Genomic DNA, 17,994 nt, shown 5'->3' on the forward strand with positions numbered 1-17,994 from the left:
GAGCAGACAGCTACTTATGACCGTTGTGTGTTTGATGGGCAGGCTACGGCACACAACTGCATTTTGTTCTCCTAATTAGGAGATTGTGTCATGCCATTTTTTTTCTTCTCGGTTTTACAGTTCTGACACGTTGTAAATCCTCTCAAATTAGATCACTTTTGAAGATCCTTCTTTTGTTCCCTTTTATTTTGATGAGATGGGAAAATGAACTCGTGTGTTGTGTATGAGACATTTCCTCTGGAGTCATGTAGGTCATACACACACAAACGCACACTAGCCTAGCCTCCCCTCTGAGAGAGCCTGCACACACACAGCCACCTATGGACTATGACGCAGCCATGTGTGTCTAGCTGTGGCTCCTTCAGGCTGTTTCTGACTGGGGTCAGTGTGGTAATGCTCCAGCCTGGAGGGTGGGAGGCACAGCCACAGATGCACACATGGCTTACGTCACCCAGCCTAATCTCACTGCAGCCTGCAACAGCAACAATATCCTTTCCCAACACTCTTACTCATAGCAGCATACAATGAACAGCAGGGGGGTAATGGAAAAGGTTATCCTACTTCAAAGACTACAGGTTTTCATGAATATCTTCACATTCCTTATAAGTTATCCCTGTTTGAATTCATCTGGGGAAGAGCTTGTGTCTTGGCACAACAGTCTTAAGACTCCCCTGGAACTCTTAATACTCCCATGAAACTGCAGTCTGTTAACACTGACTAGTTTAAATACTGTAGATTATCTTCCCACACTCTCCAGGCCTCATATTTAGGTTTTCCAGCTGCCCGCCCAGCCTTAAAAAGAAAGAATTGAGGGAGAGGTTGAGGTTTTATTGTCACATACACCAGAAAAGTGCAGTGAAATGTGTTGTTTTACAGGGTCAGCCAAAGTAGCACAGTGCCCCTGGAGCAAATTAGGGATAAGTGCCTTGCATAAGGGCACATCAACAGATTTTTCACCTTGTCGACTTGGGTATTCCAACGAGCGATCTTTCAGTTACTGGCCAAACGCTACAGTGCATTTGGGAAATATTCAGACCCCTTGACTTTTTCCACGTTTTTTGTTATGTTACAGGCTTATATGGATTCAATTGTTTCCCCCCCCTCAATCTACACAAAATACCCTATAATGACAAAGCAAAAACAGGTTTTTAGACATGTTTGTAAATGTATTAAAAATAAAAAACTGATCACATTTACATAAGTATTCAGACCCCTTACTCAGTACTTCATTGAAGCACCTTTTATTTATTTTTATTTTTTTTATTTACCACCCCTTTTCTCCCCAATTTTGTGGTATCCAATTGTTAGTAGTTACTATCTTGTCTCATCGCTACAACTCCCATACGGGCTCGGGAGAGACGAAGGTCGAAAGCCATGCGTCCTCCGAAACACAACCCAACCTAGCCGCACTGCTTCTTAACACAGCGCGCATCCAACCCGGAAGCCAGCCGCACCAATGTGTCGGAGGAAACACCGTGCACCTGGCGACCTTGGTTAGCGCGCGCTGCGCCCGGCCCCGCCACAGGAGTCGCTGGTGCGCGATGAGACAAGGATATCCCTACCGGCCAAACCCTCCCTAACCCGGACGACGCTAGGCCAATTGTGCGTCGCCCAATGGACCTCCCGGTCGCGGCCGGCTGCGACAGAGCCTGGGCGCGAACCCCGAGTCTCTGGTGGCACAGCTAGCGCTGCGATGCAGTGCCCTAGAATACTTTGCCACCCGGGAGGCCCATTGAAGCACCTTTGGCAGCGTTTACAGCCCCAAGTCTTCTTGAGTATGACCCTACATGCTTGGCACACCTGTATTTGGGGAATTTCTCCCATTCTTCTGCAGATCCTCTCAAGGGCTCAGGTTGGATGGGGAGTGTCGCTGCACAGCTATTTTAAGGTCTCTCCAGAGATGTTCGATGGGGTTCAAGTCCGCTCTCTGGCTGGCCACTCATGGGCATTCAGAGACTTGTCCCGAAGCAACTCCTGCATTGTCTTGGCTGTGTGTTTTGGGTCATTGTCCTGTTGGAAGGTGAACCTTCGCCCCAGTCTGAGGTCCTGAACACTCCGGAGCAGGTTTTCATCAAGGAGCTCTCTGTATTTTGTACCGTTCATCCTTCCCTCGATCCTGACTAGTCTCCCAGTCCCTGCCTCCGAAAAACTTCCCCACAGCAGGATGCTGCCACCACCATTCAGGTGAAATAGTTCCATCTTGGTTTCATCAGACCAGATCATCTTCTTTCTCATGGTCTGAGTCCTTTAGGTGCCTTTTGGCAAACTCCAAGCGGGCCGTCATGTGCCTTTTACTGAGGAGTGGCTTCAGTCTGGAAACTCTACCATAAAGGCCTGATTGGTAGAGTGCTGCAAAGATGGTTGTCCTTCTGGAAGGTTCTCCCATCTCCACAGAGGAGCTCTGTCAGAGTGACCATCGGGTTCTTGGTCACCTCCCTGACCAAGGCCCTTCTCCCCCGATTGCTCAGTTTGGCCGGCAGCCAGATTTAGGAAGAGTCTTGGTGGTTCCAAACGTCTTCCATTTTAAGAATGATGGAGGCCACTGTGTTCTTGGACCTTCAATGCTGCAGACATTTTTTGGTACCCTTCCCAGATCTGTGCCTTGACACATTCCTGTCTCGGAGCACCATGGACAATTCCTTTGACCTCATAGTTTGGTTTTTGCTCTGACATGCACTGTCAACTGTGGGACCTTATATAGACAGGTGTGTGCCTTTCCAAATCATGTCCAATCAATTGAATTTACTACAGGTGGACTCCAATCAAGTTGTAGAAACAACTCAAGGATGATCAATGGAAACAGGGTGCACCTGAGCTCAATTTCGAGTCTCATAGCAAAGGGTCTGAATACTTATGTATATAAGTTATTTCTGTTTGTTATTTGTAATACATTTGCAAAGATTTCTAAAAACCTGTTTGTGCTTTGTCATTATGGGGTGTTGTGTGTAGATTGATGAGGATGTTTGATTAATTTAATCAATTTTAGAAATAAGGCTGTAACGTAGCAAAATGTGGAAAAAGTAAAGTCTGAATACTTTCCGTATAACCACAGGAACCTCTGCTATGGCACAGGCCCTGTTTGTGCTTGTCCCTTGCTTTAGGGGGTGGATACTGGGGATCGGGTAAAAAATCTATACAGTAGAGTTTAGCAAAAACATTTTTTTATTTTTGACGATATTATATTGATTCTCCCCTCAAAAAAGGGTCGTTTTTGCTAGGTCGTTGACGTTAGCAAGTCGGCTGTACCTGCGCTAAAACTTCAGTATTTCTCCTCCTATATCTTGGCCTCAATCTTCTTCTTAAATGCTGAGCTAACATGTTTTCAGCACTTAAAAAAATAAAAATCCCCATGACTTATCAAAACTCATTTTTATTATGACTTTCGTTTGTCCCTCTGCAGAGGAGACATACAGTATAGTGAGCACTATGTTTGGAACATTGAATCGCAATTCAATCGCTGTATCGAATCGCAATACATATAGATTCATGATAAATTGTGAAACGTATAGAAGCACAATACATATCGTATCGTGAAGTCCGTGGCAATTCACAGCCATAGTGGATAAGTTGTTTAATTTAGCATGAGCGCAGGACCAACAGATTGGGAGTGTGTAAGTTGTAGATAGAAAGGGAATGAGTAAGCGAGGGTGTGAGGAAAGTTAGTGAGGGTGTGAGGTGAGGTGAGTGTCAGCAAGAGGTGTGCTGTGATTGGAAAAGGCAGGGCTTGGGAGCTGGGAGGTAGATGACATCATAGCAGATTCCAGACAGGCTGAGAGTGGAGCAGCTGTTACTGTGACAAAGAGAGGACAGTACACACAACACCATCTAGCACACAACACGGGACAACACAGAACACCACACAGTGTACAGCTCAGCACAGCAGGATCACCCTGAAGAATTCTCTGCTTGGACCTGGAACACCATGGGAAAGATCAAAGCCAGGAGACAAACTCACCTTTATCTGTTCTTCCAGGTGGCTGGAGAATACAAGTATCACCCAGAATGCTTTGTATGTCTGAGCTGCAAGGTGGTCATCGAGGACAGAGACACCTACGCCTTGGTGGAGCGATCCAAGCTGTACTGGTGAGGGTTGTTTTACTATCTACTGCTCAGAGTTGTTGGTTTTATTTGTTTAGAGTCTGTAAGTATGGTGTTAAGTCAGATGTTGATAGAGGCAACTAGGGAATGTGATGTTATTGCAAACAGTCAACATCACTCTTTCGGCTTGATCTTTTAGGAATCTGGTGCGTCTGTCACACCTGAGTCCCCTCTACAGTCTGACTCTCTCCATACCCCTCCTTCCTGCTCTCTCCTTCTCTTCATATTTTTCTCCAATAAAACGTTGTTGTTCCCCAAAGGGAAATTATTTTGCAGAAAAGTACTCAGATGTAGGTAAAGGAAGTTGGAAGTTGGAAGAAAGTAGAATATTTTGATGTTTAAACACTGATGAACACTTTTGAATACTTAAAAAAATGTAATTATCCACAACAATACCCCTTATTCCTTGTTTCCTCTCTCCTCCTCTCGGTGTAGTGGGAAGTGCTATAAGCAGGTAGTCCTGGCGCCCGTGTTGGAGAAGCGTTCGGCCGACTCGGCCCTGGACTCTCTGCCCCACACGGTCACCCTCATCTCCATGCCCTCTGCCACCAACAGCAAGAGGGGCTTCTCTGTCTCTGTCCTAAGAGACGTTGCCAGCGGCTCCGCTAGCGTTCAAGTCAAAGAGTGAGTGGATTTAACTGTGACTCACAACTAGTGAATCTGTACACCCTTGACTATCTAGGCCTGAGTGGGACAGGGTGAGTCGTGTTCTGTAACTGATTATAGGTTTGCTGAAATAACAGGGCATTAGTCCCTGGTACAGATATGTGTACATTACCAATAAGATTATGTCATTTGGATTGAATAGTTAAATCCCACATCTCTTTACGTTGGTGTTTATTATAGTCTTGATCCAGGTCAGCCAAAGGAGTCTCTCATTAGCTGATAGATGTACTAGATGTCGTGGACAGACGGACACACCCACCTCTGTATTGTCCAGGTGCTTACTGCTGATTGGTCAACAGAACCAGCTCTCCTTTGACAGACCTATATGGAGTCATAGTTCATTCTGATACTGGTGCTCCAAACTGACATGTCTATGTGCTGTATTTGTCTTAGGGTCAGAGGAATGCATATCAGCCCGGAAGTTCGGAATGCCATCCATGTTGGTGACCGCATCCTGGAGATCAATGGTCTTCCAGTGGGGACACTGATGGAGGAAGAGGTGAGTTGCATGTATAAAATGTGACCTATTACATAAGTATTTGTTACTGTTACTCTAAAATAGATTTCGGAACATGTGATCTTTGCATTCCATTCATTCTGCCTTCATTTAAACATTCTTTAGCTGGGAGAGGATGGCATCTGAAAGGACTCGAACACACAATCTCACCACACACCTCACTCAACCATGTTCATTCCAATGGTGCATTCACTAATTACATTTTAGTTCCCACCTTTCCTGTTTGCAAGAAGGTGCATTCCAATTAAAATGATTTGGCTTCATTCAAGTCATGTCAGTTTGATAGCTCTTCGCGTTGTCAGGAATCAAGATCATTTTCTCATTGGAACCCTGCCTAGTTCTAATTCCATCCCGTGTTCTGTATAGGCCTTACACCAATACCTCTCTCATTAGTGTTGCTTGCTCATGTTACTATGTCAGAGAGGACTTTGGCCTAGCAGATTATGTATTCTGATTGATTTGTGTTTCAGGTGGAGGACCTCATTCATCGGACCAGTCAGACGCTGCATCTGCTCATAGAGTATGATCCAGTCAGGCAGCGGTTGGAAAGGCTCAGACTTGGGTCCTCGCACAACCGCTTGGGGGTCCCCGCCACCTCCCGCATGCGCCTGTCTTCGCCCTCTGACAGTGTCCTGGAGAGGACAGATCTGGTGGATGATGCCACCCTAAAGAGGAGGTCTCTAAGGTACAGCTTAACCAGCCAACCTTGGGAGAGAGAGAGTCTAAGCATTGGGGGAAAAATTGAGAGATACAAAATTATTTATAATTTGTTCCAGTAGAACCTGATCAATGTCTTACTGACCTTTGTTCCTCTCTGTTAATGGAAGGCGTAGCAACAGCATCTGTAAGTCCCCTGGGCCAGCCTCCCCTAAGGAACACCCTATCTTGACCCGGGACATCGGGCGCTCTGAATCCCTGCGCTCCTCCAGCAGCTGCTCTCATCGCATATTCCGCCCCTGTGACCTCATCCATGGAGAGGTGCTGGGCAAGGGCTTCTTTGGCCAGGCTATCAAGGTCAGCTTTTCACTCAAAAATCAACATCTTTTCCACACACATCTCAATCTGTATTTCCATACCTATTTGCTATAACTTTAACCAAAGCCTAAAGGAGTGCATGTGTCCACAGGCGTAGAAGGAAGCTAAAGTAATTCCACTGCCTAAAAATAGTAAAGCACCCTTTGCTGGATCTAACAACCGCCCAATCAGTTGGCTGCCTGTTCTTAGTAAACTGATGGAGAGAATTGTTTGACCAAATACAATGCTATTTTTCAGAGAACAAGTTAACTACTGAATTTCAGCATGCTTATAGAGAAGGGCACTCAACGTGTACTGCACTGACTCTGATAACAGCTGATTGGTTAAAAGTAAAGCTGTCCCGACCTAAAAAAAGTATTGGTCAATTGAGAGTCGTCTGTTCTTTCGACTCAATCGATTGGTCTACATTTTTAAATGTGCATTTTTCCATACATTCACACCCTGTGTGTTTTAATAAATTCAACTATGCACTGCGCTTGTCTGATGCTTTAAGCACACTGTTTGATGAAATGATTAAGACACAAATGACTTGAGGGAGCCAGAGATCAAGAGCCCCCCCTCACAATTTTTTCTGATCTGCGTGCCAGTTATGATTTTCATATGCTAATTTTCGTGGAACCGTTTAATTTCAGTTATAATAATGTGTTTTTGTTATTTTGCTAACTAGGTAACACCAATACAATTTTTTTTAAACAATACAAATATTGCAGGTAGAAAATATCCTGATATAAATAAATAGCCACTAAATCAAATTGGCTACGCATGCAGGTTTGTTCATGTTCTTCAATCGCATGAATCTCTCTACTCTGCCTGCCTGTCTGCAATGAAAGTGAAAGTTAGTATCAACTATCACCTGGGTATGGCCCGGCAGCTCGCGCTAGCAAACTTGCAACATTGTATAAACTATTCTGGGCACTCAGTTTCCCATGCCAGTGACCTCTGGACAGAGAGCAGTATTTGCACAACGTATAAGAAGTAATCAGGTATTTTATGAAGTTTCCACTGGGTCAGAGCTTGACATTTCTCCCTTTCACGCTGAGGCTTGTCGTGATTGAAAGGGAGAGCGCTGGAAAGATTTTTCTAATAAATTGACGAACTATTGTCATTCTAATTTGATGTAAAATAAACTTTGTTTACTTGCTGTTTGAGGTGTAGAAAAACATACTTTAAGAAGCTACACAGCTCATTAATGGTAGTGAGTTGAGAATCAGAGATCCCCAAATGGGTACATTTATACATTTTACGCGCAGGCTAGGCCTTCTGCATAATCAGGTGTGTGTCCTTACTCAACATTGACAGGAGTGCTCCAAACAAAATACAATGAATAAAATTGACAAAACTCGTAAATAGAATGAAATAAACCAAAAGTTCTGTCTTGCAAGTGTAGCATAGGTTGTGAGCTCTGCAAACAAGGTGTCCACTCCGACAATGAGAACGGTAAACGACTGTAATAATAATGTATTGAATGCATTAACAGAAATTACCGTAACCAAACAAACATTGTAGATTAGAAATTATGGGAATTAACGGTGAATGTACTACTGGTGTTATATGTAATGGTGAATTGATAGACACAAACAAGTTATGAAACATTGAATGTACATGAATTGGTGGGATAGTTCAATCTGGAGAGAGACGCGCCTTGTGCATCTAAGCCACACTCCCCTTCTTGACTCAACATTTTAAATTATAGGCCTACCCAAGACACAATACTCTAGGCCTAAGGAATACTCTCACAAACGGTGTCAGGTTCAAAGGAGTAGCCAATTATGGAAAACCAATGCAATTTCACTTATTTTCTAAATTTGCTTGGTGTGCCAAGGCAAATAAATAGCCTCGCGGCACGCATGCCTTATGTTACCGATGCCTGTCTTAGTGATGGACCATTCCATTCCCGTGGCTTCCGCAATGGATTCATCCACTGAGACAGGTGTGCCATGATTTAGTTTTTTTGTGACTGCTCGACAAAAGAAATCTCAATCAACAGCCTATCGACCAAACAATCGACCAGTCGACTATATGGGGTCAGCCATAGTTAAAAGAAATTGATAGTTGGAGCTCTGTTAGATTTCAGTGCAGCCTTTGATGTTAATGATCATAAATTGTTATTGAAGAAACTCACTTGCTATGGCTTTACCTGCCATCCCGTGGTTGGAGAGTTCTCTAATAGAACCCAGAGTGTTCTCCATCGGAAGCTTCTCTAACAGCAGCAGATACAGTGCATTCAGAAAGTATTCAGATCCCTTGACTTTTTCCACATTTTGTTACATTACAGCCTTATTCTACACACACACTCTAACACACACATTTTTTTGTTGTATTTTTTTGTTGCATTGTTTGTATTTTAAATTTGAATGTTTTTCTCCATTTTGACAGGTGACCCACAAAGCCACTGGTGAGGTGATGGTGATGAAGGAGCTGATTCGCTGTGATGAGGAGACCCAGAAGACCTTTCTAAAGGAGGTCAGTAGACTAATCTGGTTATACATTGGGCCGTGATTTATTATACCCACAAATGAGAGCTTGCCAAATGTCCCTGTATTTGCTTCATAGATGGATTCCTTTAGGCCAACCTTATTATTTTTGTATGCATTTGCTCTAGTCCTCAGATTTTCAGATTTTTTTTGCAAAGATAAAATATCTCCAATGTGGAAACTGATTTCTGTGGTGATAATTTTCACCATTACATTGTGTTTATGATAATGCCCTTGTGTAAGAGCTGTTTGGAAGAAGAAAAAAATTGCAGTTTCATTATGTTCTGGTGGGATGGAACTTTTGACCCACATCATGTCTTCACAATTTGATCTGCTTATAAAAGACCAATGCCTGTACATATGGGTAAGGGGGTGGGCTCTAGACCATCCTATCAACCAATCAGGGATGTGTATGTAAATATCTTCACATTTCTTTCCTGTTGCCCACACGATCAGACTGAGCATTTCAAGGGCCAAAGGAGGCTCTAAATGAAAAAAATATATTTCGGAGTTATATTCATTAAATAAACACACAGTGATTTTAATAGACATACAGTGATGATTTGAAAATAAAATTACAAAGACTGCATGGTGGGGGCTTTAAAGGAAAACTCCACCTAAAAACTATATTTTGGTATTTGTTTCATTAGTTCATTGACATGGTCCCAAAATGTTTTGCTTGTCAGCAATCAAGTTTTCAAGATATGTAACTTTCAAAATACAGAAATCCTCCCTGTATGATGCATTTTGCAAACATACCTCTCTCTCTCCAGGTCAAAGTGATGAGGAGTCTGGAACATCCCCACGTGTTGAAGTTCATCGGCGTGCTATATAAGGACAAGAGGCTGAATTTAATAACCGAGTTTATCGAGGGAGGCACACTGAAGGATTTCATTAGAGACATGGTGTGTTTCAACTAGTTAAATTCACTTCACTCTCTCTATGCTCTCCCACTGCTCCAAAATAGCATTAATGTTGGCCTTGGGTCTGCTGTTAGTGTTTTCCTTAAAGGAAAAGTAATTTTTTACAACCAAATCTAAATATTTTATATAAATGGTATGTTATAGAAGGGTCAAGACACCTTTTTGGTGATTTCACTTTTTTTTTTTTTTTTTTTTTTTTTACTTACCCCAAACAGCGAATCACTTCCTCATTCTTGTTGTGCAGTATAGGGGCCTGTAAAAATATTAACATGGGCTCCAAAAACACCCAAATACGTCCTTTTGGAAACAGCTAAGCTCTCAGTATATTGATGCGGGTCTTTTAGATGTTATACACATGAAATGGTGTCATTCCTAACTTTATCCGCAACATATATTCCATACAACATCTTAAGACCTGCATCACTATAACGAGAGTTTTGCTGTTTCTAGTAGGACGTATTTCAGGGCCCCCATACTGCACAACGAGGGTGAGGAAGTGAGTCACTGTTTGGGGTAAGTTTCTCAAAAACAAGTGATATTGCAAAGAAAAGGTGTTTGGACCCTAAAATCCCATTTACATAAAAAATTGAGATTTGGTTGTTAAAAAAAAAATACGTATCCTTTAAGGGCCTGTGCTGTTTGGGACTGGGACTCGCTTGACCTCATATAAAGGCTGTTGGCTCAGTGGTGGGCTGGCTGGCATGTCAACCAGCAGACCTATTCATTTAGTTCTTTCTTCTTTGGGTTGTTATAGGACCAGTTTCCATGGGAGCAGAGGGTCAGCTTCGCTAAAGGTATTGCTTCTGGAATGGTGAGTTGGCGCCTTCCAGGGATATTTACCATTAGCGGTAAAACACTGTCCATATAGACACTGGCTGCTTTTTGTTCAGCTGGACTAGCCTCCAATATGTATGGTGGTAGTTTAACACAATGCATTTAAAGGTACAGTACCTGAAGTGTTTCATTCCAAAATGCTATGTATCCATTTACAGAAATGTTTGTTTAAAGAAGTTATGAAAGTGTAGTTCCCCCCCCCCCCCCCCCAATCTAATCATGGAATGAGGTTGTTAAATAACAGACATGTACAGTGCCTTCAGAAAGTTTTCATACCCCTTGACCTATTCCACATTTTGTTGTTAGAGCCTAAATTCAAAATGTATTAAATTGATTTTCTTTCCTCCCCCATCTACCCACAACACCCCATAATGACAGTGAAAACATGTTTTAGAAATTTTGGCAAATTTATTGTAAATGAAATGCAGAAATATCTCATTTACATAAGTAACGTAAACTCACCCCATTCCGTACAAATATGCGTAACCGCAACATTCAAACGAGGGTACAAAGAAAAGTAATGGGACTGTAGCGACTGTGTTGACTTCAAAATCGGGGGTGTGAACTACGTTTCTATTCAAGCTTTGATTGACATGGTAATGGCTCTATAGTATTGGAGAAAAGTTGAAAAAACGAACCCCTCCGTTACATCGTGACGTGTCATGCCTTAACGTACAGCACGCATAAAGCAACTATTTCTGTCTTACAATCTCTCTCCACCAGGTGTAGCACTTCTCTCATCCTTTAAAAACAAGAAATGGACAGTGACGGGGGTAAGGGGGGATACCTAGTCATTTTTTGCGTCATCATTGCATGCGCTCATCATTCTCAAAGCCGCTGTTTACTTCTAAGATCACTTTAGCACCGCCCTAAAAACCCGATTCAAATTCGACACAAACCTTCAAATAAGTATGTAATGACACATTATATAAACTCTTTATGGTGTTTTATTTACATTTTAGAGGCGATAAGGTGATAAGTTGGATAGATCGAGTGAAAAAAAGCAATTTTCCCACACAACATCTCTCCTTCTCACTATCACGCATTAGTTTCGCTTCCCCACCCGCCATTTTTAAAAAGACCCGACGGGGCTCATTGCCTTCTTGAATCATGCAGAAATGGGCAGCGTGGGGGCATGTAATTGATTCTGTTGGAAAGGGGAGAAATTGTGCTGTACAATGGTATTGACATTACAGTTGATCTGGAAGTATTACGTTTTTGGGGCGCTAAAATAAGGTAAATTGTACAGACCAAGGCGATGTACAAAAGTGAGTGAGTTTACGTTATTCACACGCCCCTGACCATCCGCTCAAGAACAAAAATTGTCCCGTGGCTGAATCTAGTTGATGATCCCTGTTCTACAGGCTTCCTTCTTTTCACTCTGTCATTTAGGTTAGTATTGTGGAATAACTACAATGTTGTTGATCCAGCCTCAGTTTTCTCTGATCATAGTCTTTAAACTCTGTAACTGTTTTAAAGTCACCATTGGCCTCATGGTGAATCCATGAGCGTTTTCCTTCCTCTCGAGCAACTGAGTTAGGAAGGACACCTGTATATTTGTTGTGACTGGGTGTATTTATACACCACCCAACGTGTAATTAATAACGTCACCATGCTCAAAGGGATATTTAATGTTTGCTTTTTATTGTTACCCATCTACCAATAGGCACCCTTCTTTGTGAGGCATTGGAAAACCTCCCTGGTCTTTGTGGTTGAATCTTGTGTTTGAAATTCACTGCTCGACTGAGGGACCTTACAGATAATTGTGTGGGGTACAGAGATGAGGTAGTCATTAGAAAATAATTTTAAACACTATTGTTGCACAGAGTGAGTCCATGCAACTTATTATGTGACTTGTTAAGCAAATGTTTACTCCTGAACTTATTTAGGCTTGCCATAACAAATGGGTTGAATACTTTTAGCTTTTTATTTATTTTTTATAAAAGAATGTCTTAACATAATTCCATATGACTTAGGGTGTTGTGTGTGTAGGCCAGTGACGCAACATTTCAATTTAATACATTTTAAATTCAGGCTGCAGCACAACAAAATGTGAAAAAAGTCAAGAGGTGTGAATACTTTCTGAAGGCACTGTATTTGTTTGGAATCTAGCCCTTGACGTTTTAATTTCGGAGACAAATAATCATGTTTTGTTGTAAAATACTATACATATCCGTTCAAAGGTTTGGGGTCAATTAGAAATGTCATTGTTTTTGAAAGAAAAGCTAAACATTTTGTCCATTTGTGCTAACATAATTGCAAAATGGTTTTCTAATGATCAATTAGCCTTTTAAAATTATAAACCTGGATTAGTTTACACAACATGCCATTGGAACACAGGAGTGATGGTTGCTGATAATGGGCCTCTGTACGCCTATGTAGATATTCCATTAAAAACCAGCTGTTTCCAGCTACAATAGTCATTTACAACATTAACAATGTCTACACTGTATTTCTGATCAATTTGATGTTATTTTAATGGACACAAAAAAATTGCTTGTCCCTCAAAAACAAGGACATTTCTAAGTGACCCCAAACTTTTGAACGGTAGTGTATATCCCACCTTTACACAGTCAAGGTGATAAATAATTACATATTTTAATAAAGAACTGTGCAAATGATACATTTGTGACATCAATATTTTAAAATCTGCCTACTTGAGGCAGGGATTGCCCTTGCTCATGGGTCATACTGGAGTGGTTGGGGCTGGGCAGTGACCAACCATATGCTCCAGAGACCTTACTGTCTGTCTTAGCCAACAGTGGCAGGCCTGGCCTGCATGTTTCCCTGTAGACCAGCTCAATGCTGATAGTAATCCTAATTCCTTTTCCTTTTCCACAGAAACACAACTATGTGGGGCAACAAAAACATGTTTATATTTTCCCACTTAAGGAATTGTCAAATGATGAAGTTTCGGTCTCTAATATGGTGTGTTTGCTTCCCCTTGTGGATGATTGGTTTGTTTGACTCATATTTCTTCTTTATTTCAGGCCTACTTGCATTCAATGAGCATCATCCATAGAGATCTTAACTCTCACAACTGCCTGGTGAAACTGGTAGGTGACCTGTCCTGAATTGTACATTGCATGCAGACTCAGAGATAGATATATAGAGGAGCAGAGATCCCTTTAAATTTTTCCTGATTTTCATTTACAGAAACACCATAAAGATACTAATCCAGCCTCATTATCTCAAATGAATCATGAAGTCATTGTTTCTCTCTTATACCAAAGTGTTTGGCTCCTAAACAGTTAAAGCTAGATGTACCTTGGGCGTACTGTAGGTTATTTTTCCGATGAGCCTGGGGGCAGGGTGTTCTGGAGCATGTTTTGTTGTTGTGACAGGAGTCTGTTACTGAGCCAGGGCGGTCTTGTCGATACAGGCCAGGGTCCGGTAGAGCTAGGTTCTATTGTAGCAGCCGAACACAATTTACAACAACATGTTGTGTAAGTAGTAAAGTACAGGCTTATATAGATCTTCACAGATCTTTCACTGTATGGCAACACTCAATGAGGTGTAATGAGTCTTGTCTGTTATTTCCAATGAGGTGGCATCTGTATAATTGTCTCAGTTCAGTGTCGTTATATACAGGAAGACAACTCATTGTTTAAATTTGATACACATTTCTGGTCATATTGCATTGTGTTTTTGGGGGGGGGGGATTTGTCAATGACTTTACACACAACAAGCAAAATCCATTGAACAATATTATATTTTGTTGTTGACCCATATTGATTGAGGTATGAACAAAACACCCACCACTGTTACATTGCCACTTCATATGCTCTTAACCTCTGACTTCTAACCCCTGTCCTCCCTTAGGACAACACAGTGGTGGTGGCAGACTTCGGCCTATCCCGGCTCATGGTGGAGGAGAAGGTCAAGCACCCTCCCCCTGAGAAGCTGGCCAATAAGAAGAGAGTGTTCAGGCGCATTGACCGTAAGAAGCGCTACACAGTGGTGGGGAACCCCTACTGGATGGCTCCAGAGATGCTGAACGGTGAGCAGAGCAGGACGACCCAGCTTGGAGCTGTGGATCACACAGATCAGTCACTTCAACACGTCTTTATTCACTCTATGCTGGTCTGTTAATCAACTTTCCATTTTGTCATCCTCAGGTAAACGCTATGATGAAAAGGTGGACATTTTCTCCTTTGGAATTGTGCTTTGTGAGGTAAGAATGCCATTTTTAAAGTTTTGCTTTTTATATTGACAGTATTAGGCTTTGAGGTAGCTGTATGTTGAATTGAAGGATACATTTTGTGCTTCAAAGTTAAGCTAATATAGTTTCAGTATCATTTTCATCAGTTTGATTTGTCCACAGTGTTAGTCAGATAATGTAATCTGGAGTGTGGATCCATTCTTAACTCTCTCTGTTGTAGATTATTGGGCAGGTGAATGCCGACCCAGAGTGCCTTCCAAGGACCTATGACTTTGGCCTCAATGTAGACAAGTTCATGGAGAAGTTCCTCCCTGCTGACTGCCCACAAGCTTTCTTTGCATTGGCTGTGGCTTGTTGTGACCTCATCCCCGAAAACCGGTGAGTTTTATACAGTATCTTATGGCTTTTGACGCTGAGTCTGTTGTATTATCTAGATTTTATTTGTATGCTAGTGACAACAGCTATAGTAGGCATGTTTACAAAACATTCTATAATTGAAGGCTCAGGCTGCCTTCCCAGGGACACTCCCTCATCCTGACCTGCCTGCCTAGCTACATTCCTGGTTGTAACCTCTAACCCCCCCTGTGTCTCCCCCCACTCCCTCCCCAGGCCTGCCTCCCAGAAGCTGGAGGACTGTTTCGAAGCCCTGTACCTCAACCAGGAGATGGGCATCCCTCTGCCAGCCGAACTGGAAGAGCTGCACCAGAGACTGTGTCGACTCCACCCCCCCAAAGACAGCTCCTCTCCGTCCCAGTCCACACCCCCAACGCCAGCCCCTGCTGAGAATCCCAGCCTGGCTGACAACAGCACCTAGCCCACCTTCCAGGACCACCGTCTGGACTGCTGCACTGGATGAGGAGTGGGGAAGACGGACCTAACTCGTGCCATCTGGGAACTGGACAAAAAACCCAAACATGCAGGGTACACATCTATTTTTACCATACTACCAGAACATGTTATGTGGTTCACTGTCTCTGTAAAAGGAGGAATCATATTGAGAGTAATCTCTCCACAGCATTTAATATCAATCCCCACGTGTAAGCTGTTGTGTTTTTCACTGGGTTGTTTTTTTGGGGTTGGTCTGAAGTTGAAGTTTGCTGAGTGTGGAATGTAGAGATGAGACCCAGCCCATGAGAAGACTCCTTCAGCAGGCAGGCAGCAGCAGAGAAAACAGAGATGTGTGACAGACTGGCTTGATTGATGACTGGCTCAGCGTTAACGCAAGGCAGGGCGTTTGGAGTGAAGTTTGTTAACCATCAGGAGGACACGTCTAAGGACGAAACGAACACTCTCTCTGAGGAGGCCAAGTCACATCAGTCAGAGAAATATGTGGAGCTGTGTCAAATGAATGTTATGAGCTCACCGACCAGAAAAATAGTTGTCGAACAGTGCTTCACCTTGAGGTGGGACTCTGAGGTCCTTGATTTTAGAGGGAACTTTCAAGCTTCACTGATGGGCTCAGATCCACTCTACAACCGTTAAGTGTAATCATGTGCACTCATCCTTTAGTCTTAAGGCGTCCGCATGCTTTCCAGCCAAAACATTTCGGAAGAGTTTGTGCATATATATTATGACATTTTGTGACGTTTTTGTTTTGCACTTTGGTGAGGGTTTTTTCAGGTGTTCGGATGTGATTGGTCAAATGTAGTCAAAGTCTTTGTTGTCATTCAATGAGAGACGACGCGTTTTCATGCAAATTTTGTCATTAAGAAATACAGCTCCAAACATCTTAGTTAGATGTCAAATTGTGCAACTAAGATCTCCTAAGCAAAAACATCAAAATTAATGACAGATTTCTTGAGTTACCTTAGATTCATTCTAACTATTTTGATGAAGTGCATACTGTCTACGGCATCTCAAAATGGACAAGCGGTACTATTGCCGCTTTTTTCTTGTTTTTCAAGCGAAGGTCTTTTTAAGGGAGTATGCGAGCACACTTATTCGGTTCGCCTAGCCGACTTCGACTAGCCACCAGCCAAGCTAAAGCATGCTGATGCCTTTGTCAGTGGAGGGTTTATGGGGCATCTACTGACTTCAAGTTACTGTAGAGGGTAGTAATGGTAGTGTATAGATTTTCTTACCATTAACTAAATGTTTTCATTCCACTTTATTAACTACATATGACTTTGTTTATCTGTTCATGTGCAGTCATGGACAGATTTTAATTGAATTGTGATTTGGGGATTTTTAGAGCTATTGACTGATTTGGCGTTTATAGAATGAAATGAATAGTGTTTTCACATGTAGCTAAGCCAGCACACTTTCAGAATCGGACCGGTACCTGGTGCTTGTTGTTAAGGGTCCAATGCAGCCGTTTCTATATCAAATCATTTCTGGGTAACAATTAAATACCTTACTGTAATATAATTCCATTAAAATGGGCAAAGATTGCTTTTTAGCTAAACTATTTCTCAAGCAAGAATTTTACTAGAACTGTCTGGGAGTGGTCTGAGTGGGGAGAGAAACTAGCTGTTATTGGCAGAGGTTTGGAACTCATTTAACCAATTTACTGCATGACGTCAACATGGAAAGCTGAAACTCTCACCCATGCAAACCTGCTGATTAGAAGGTTCTGTGTAGATTGTATTTTCAACCAGCAACTATCAGGAAATAATATTGATCAAATTTTTTCACACTTCCTGTGTTCATTTCAGCAGCTGTAGGACAATTATTTAAAACACAGGAAAAACAGAATTTGGACTGCACTTGGCTTTAATAACTACTCAACACAGCTCTGTATGTGCTTCAGAATCTCAGCTGCTGATTAGACACTGAACATGTGTAGTAAATGGAGCTCTGCTCTCAAAGGCATTGTACAACTTACTAAAAAGTGACTTGTATAAATAAAAAAAAACTGGATTTATTTGTTTTTGTGATGTTTGCTGTAAGAAATGTATATATCTATCTGAGAATCAAGGGTTTATATATTTTGTTTAGACATTTTGTACAATATGAAGATTTAATAAAAACTTTGGGAGGTTTGTTTGATAGCATAATCTTTCTATGGTACTGACTTGTACAAATTGTAACCACTATCATTTATATCACCATAGTGTTGAATGAATTAAACAATACTATTTTGAAAGCAGTTTCTTATTTTTTTGCCTAAAGTGCTAACTTTACAAACAACATTATTTACTTCAGTGGCACACATTGGAATCCTACCCTCCCCTTGTAAATGGAGGTAGATGACCACTAGAGGGTGGTAGTGTGTAACTTTGCGTCTCCGATGGTCTAATTTAATTCCCAGTGAGCATGACTCATTCTCTTAACAGGAATAGCAGG

General features: G+C 42.0%; 1 protein-coding gene across 2 annotated transcripts in view; it reads left to right on the forward strand.

The window, feature by feature from the left end:
- Positions 1-17,794, forward strand: part of LOC139576702 (LIM domain kinase 2-like) — a 34,888-nt gene extending 17,094 nt beyond the window's left edge. For both annotated transcript variants that reach the window (XM_071403049.1, XM_071403050.1), the window contains exons 4-16: positions 3,974-4,083; positions 4,534-4,722; positions 5,158-5,263; positions 5,752-5,966; positions 6,109-6,295; positions 8,693-8,779; positions 9,564-9,695; positions 10,468-10,524; positions 13,538-13,603; positions 14,370-14,547; positions 14,666-14,721; positions 14,930-15,087; positions 15,319-17,794. In XM_071403049.1, the coding sequence (XP_071259150.1) occupies positions 3,974-4,083; positions 4,534-4,722; positions 5,158-5,263; positions 5,752-5,966; positions 6,109-6,295; positions 8,693-8,779; positions 9,564-9,695; positions 10,468-10,524; positions 13,538-13,603; positions 14,370-14,547; positions 14,666-14,721; positions 14,930-15,087; positions 15,319-15,523 (1,746 nt within the window). In that variant the 3' untranslated portion in view covers positions 15,524-17,794. The remainder of the gene's footprint in view (positions 1-3,973; positions 4,084-4,533; positions 4,723-5,157; positions 5,264-5,751; positions 5,967-6,108; positions 6,296-8,692; positions 8,780-9,563; positions 9,696-10,467; positions 10,525-13,537; positions 13,604-14,369; positions 14,548-14,665; positions 14,722-14,929; positions 15,088-15,318) is intronic.
- Positions 17,795-17,994: the final 200 nt, after the last annotated feature.

Source organism: Salvelinus alpinus, chromosome 5 (genome assembly GCF_045679555.1).
Source record: "Salvelinus alpinus chromosome 5, SLU_Salpinus.1, whole genome shotgun sequence".
In the NCBI taxonomy this organism is placed as follows: Eukaryota; Metazoa; Chordata; class Actinopteri; order Salmoniformes; family Salmonidae; genus Salvelinus; species Salvelinus alpinus.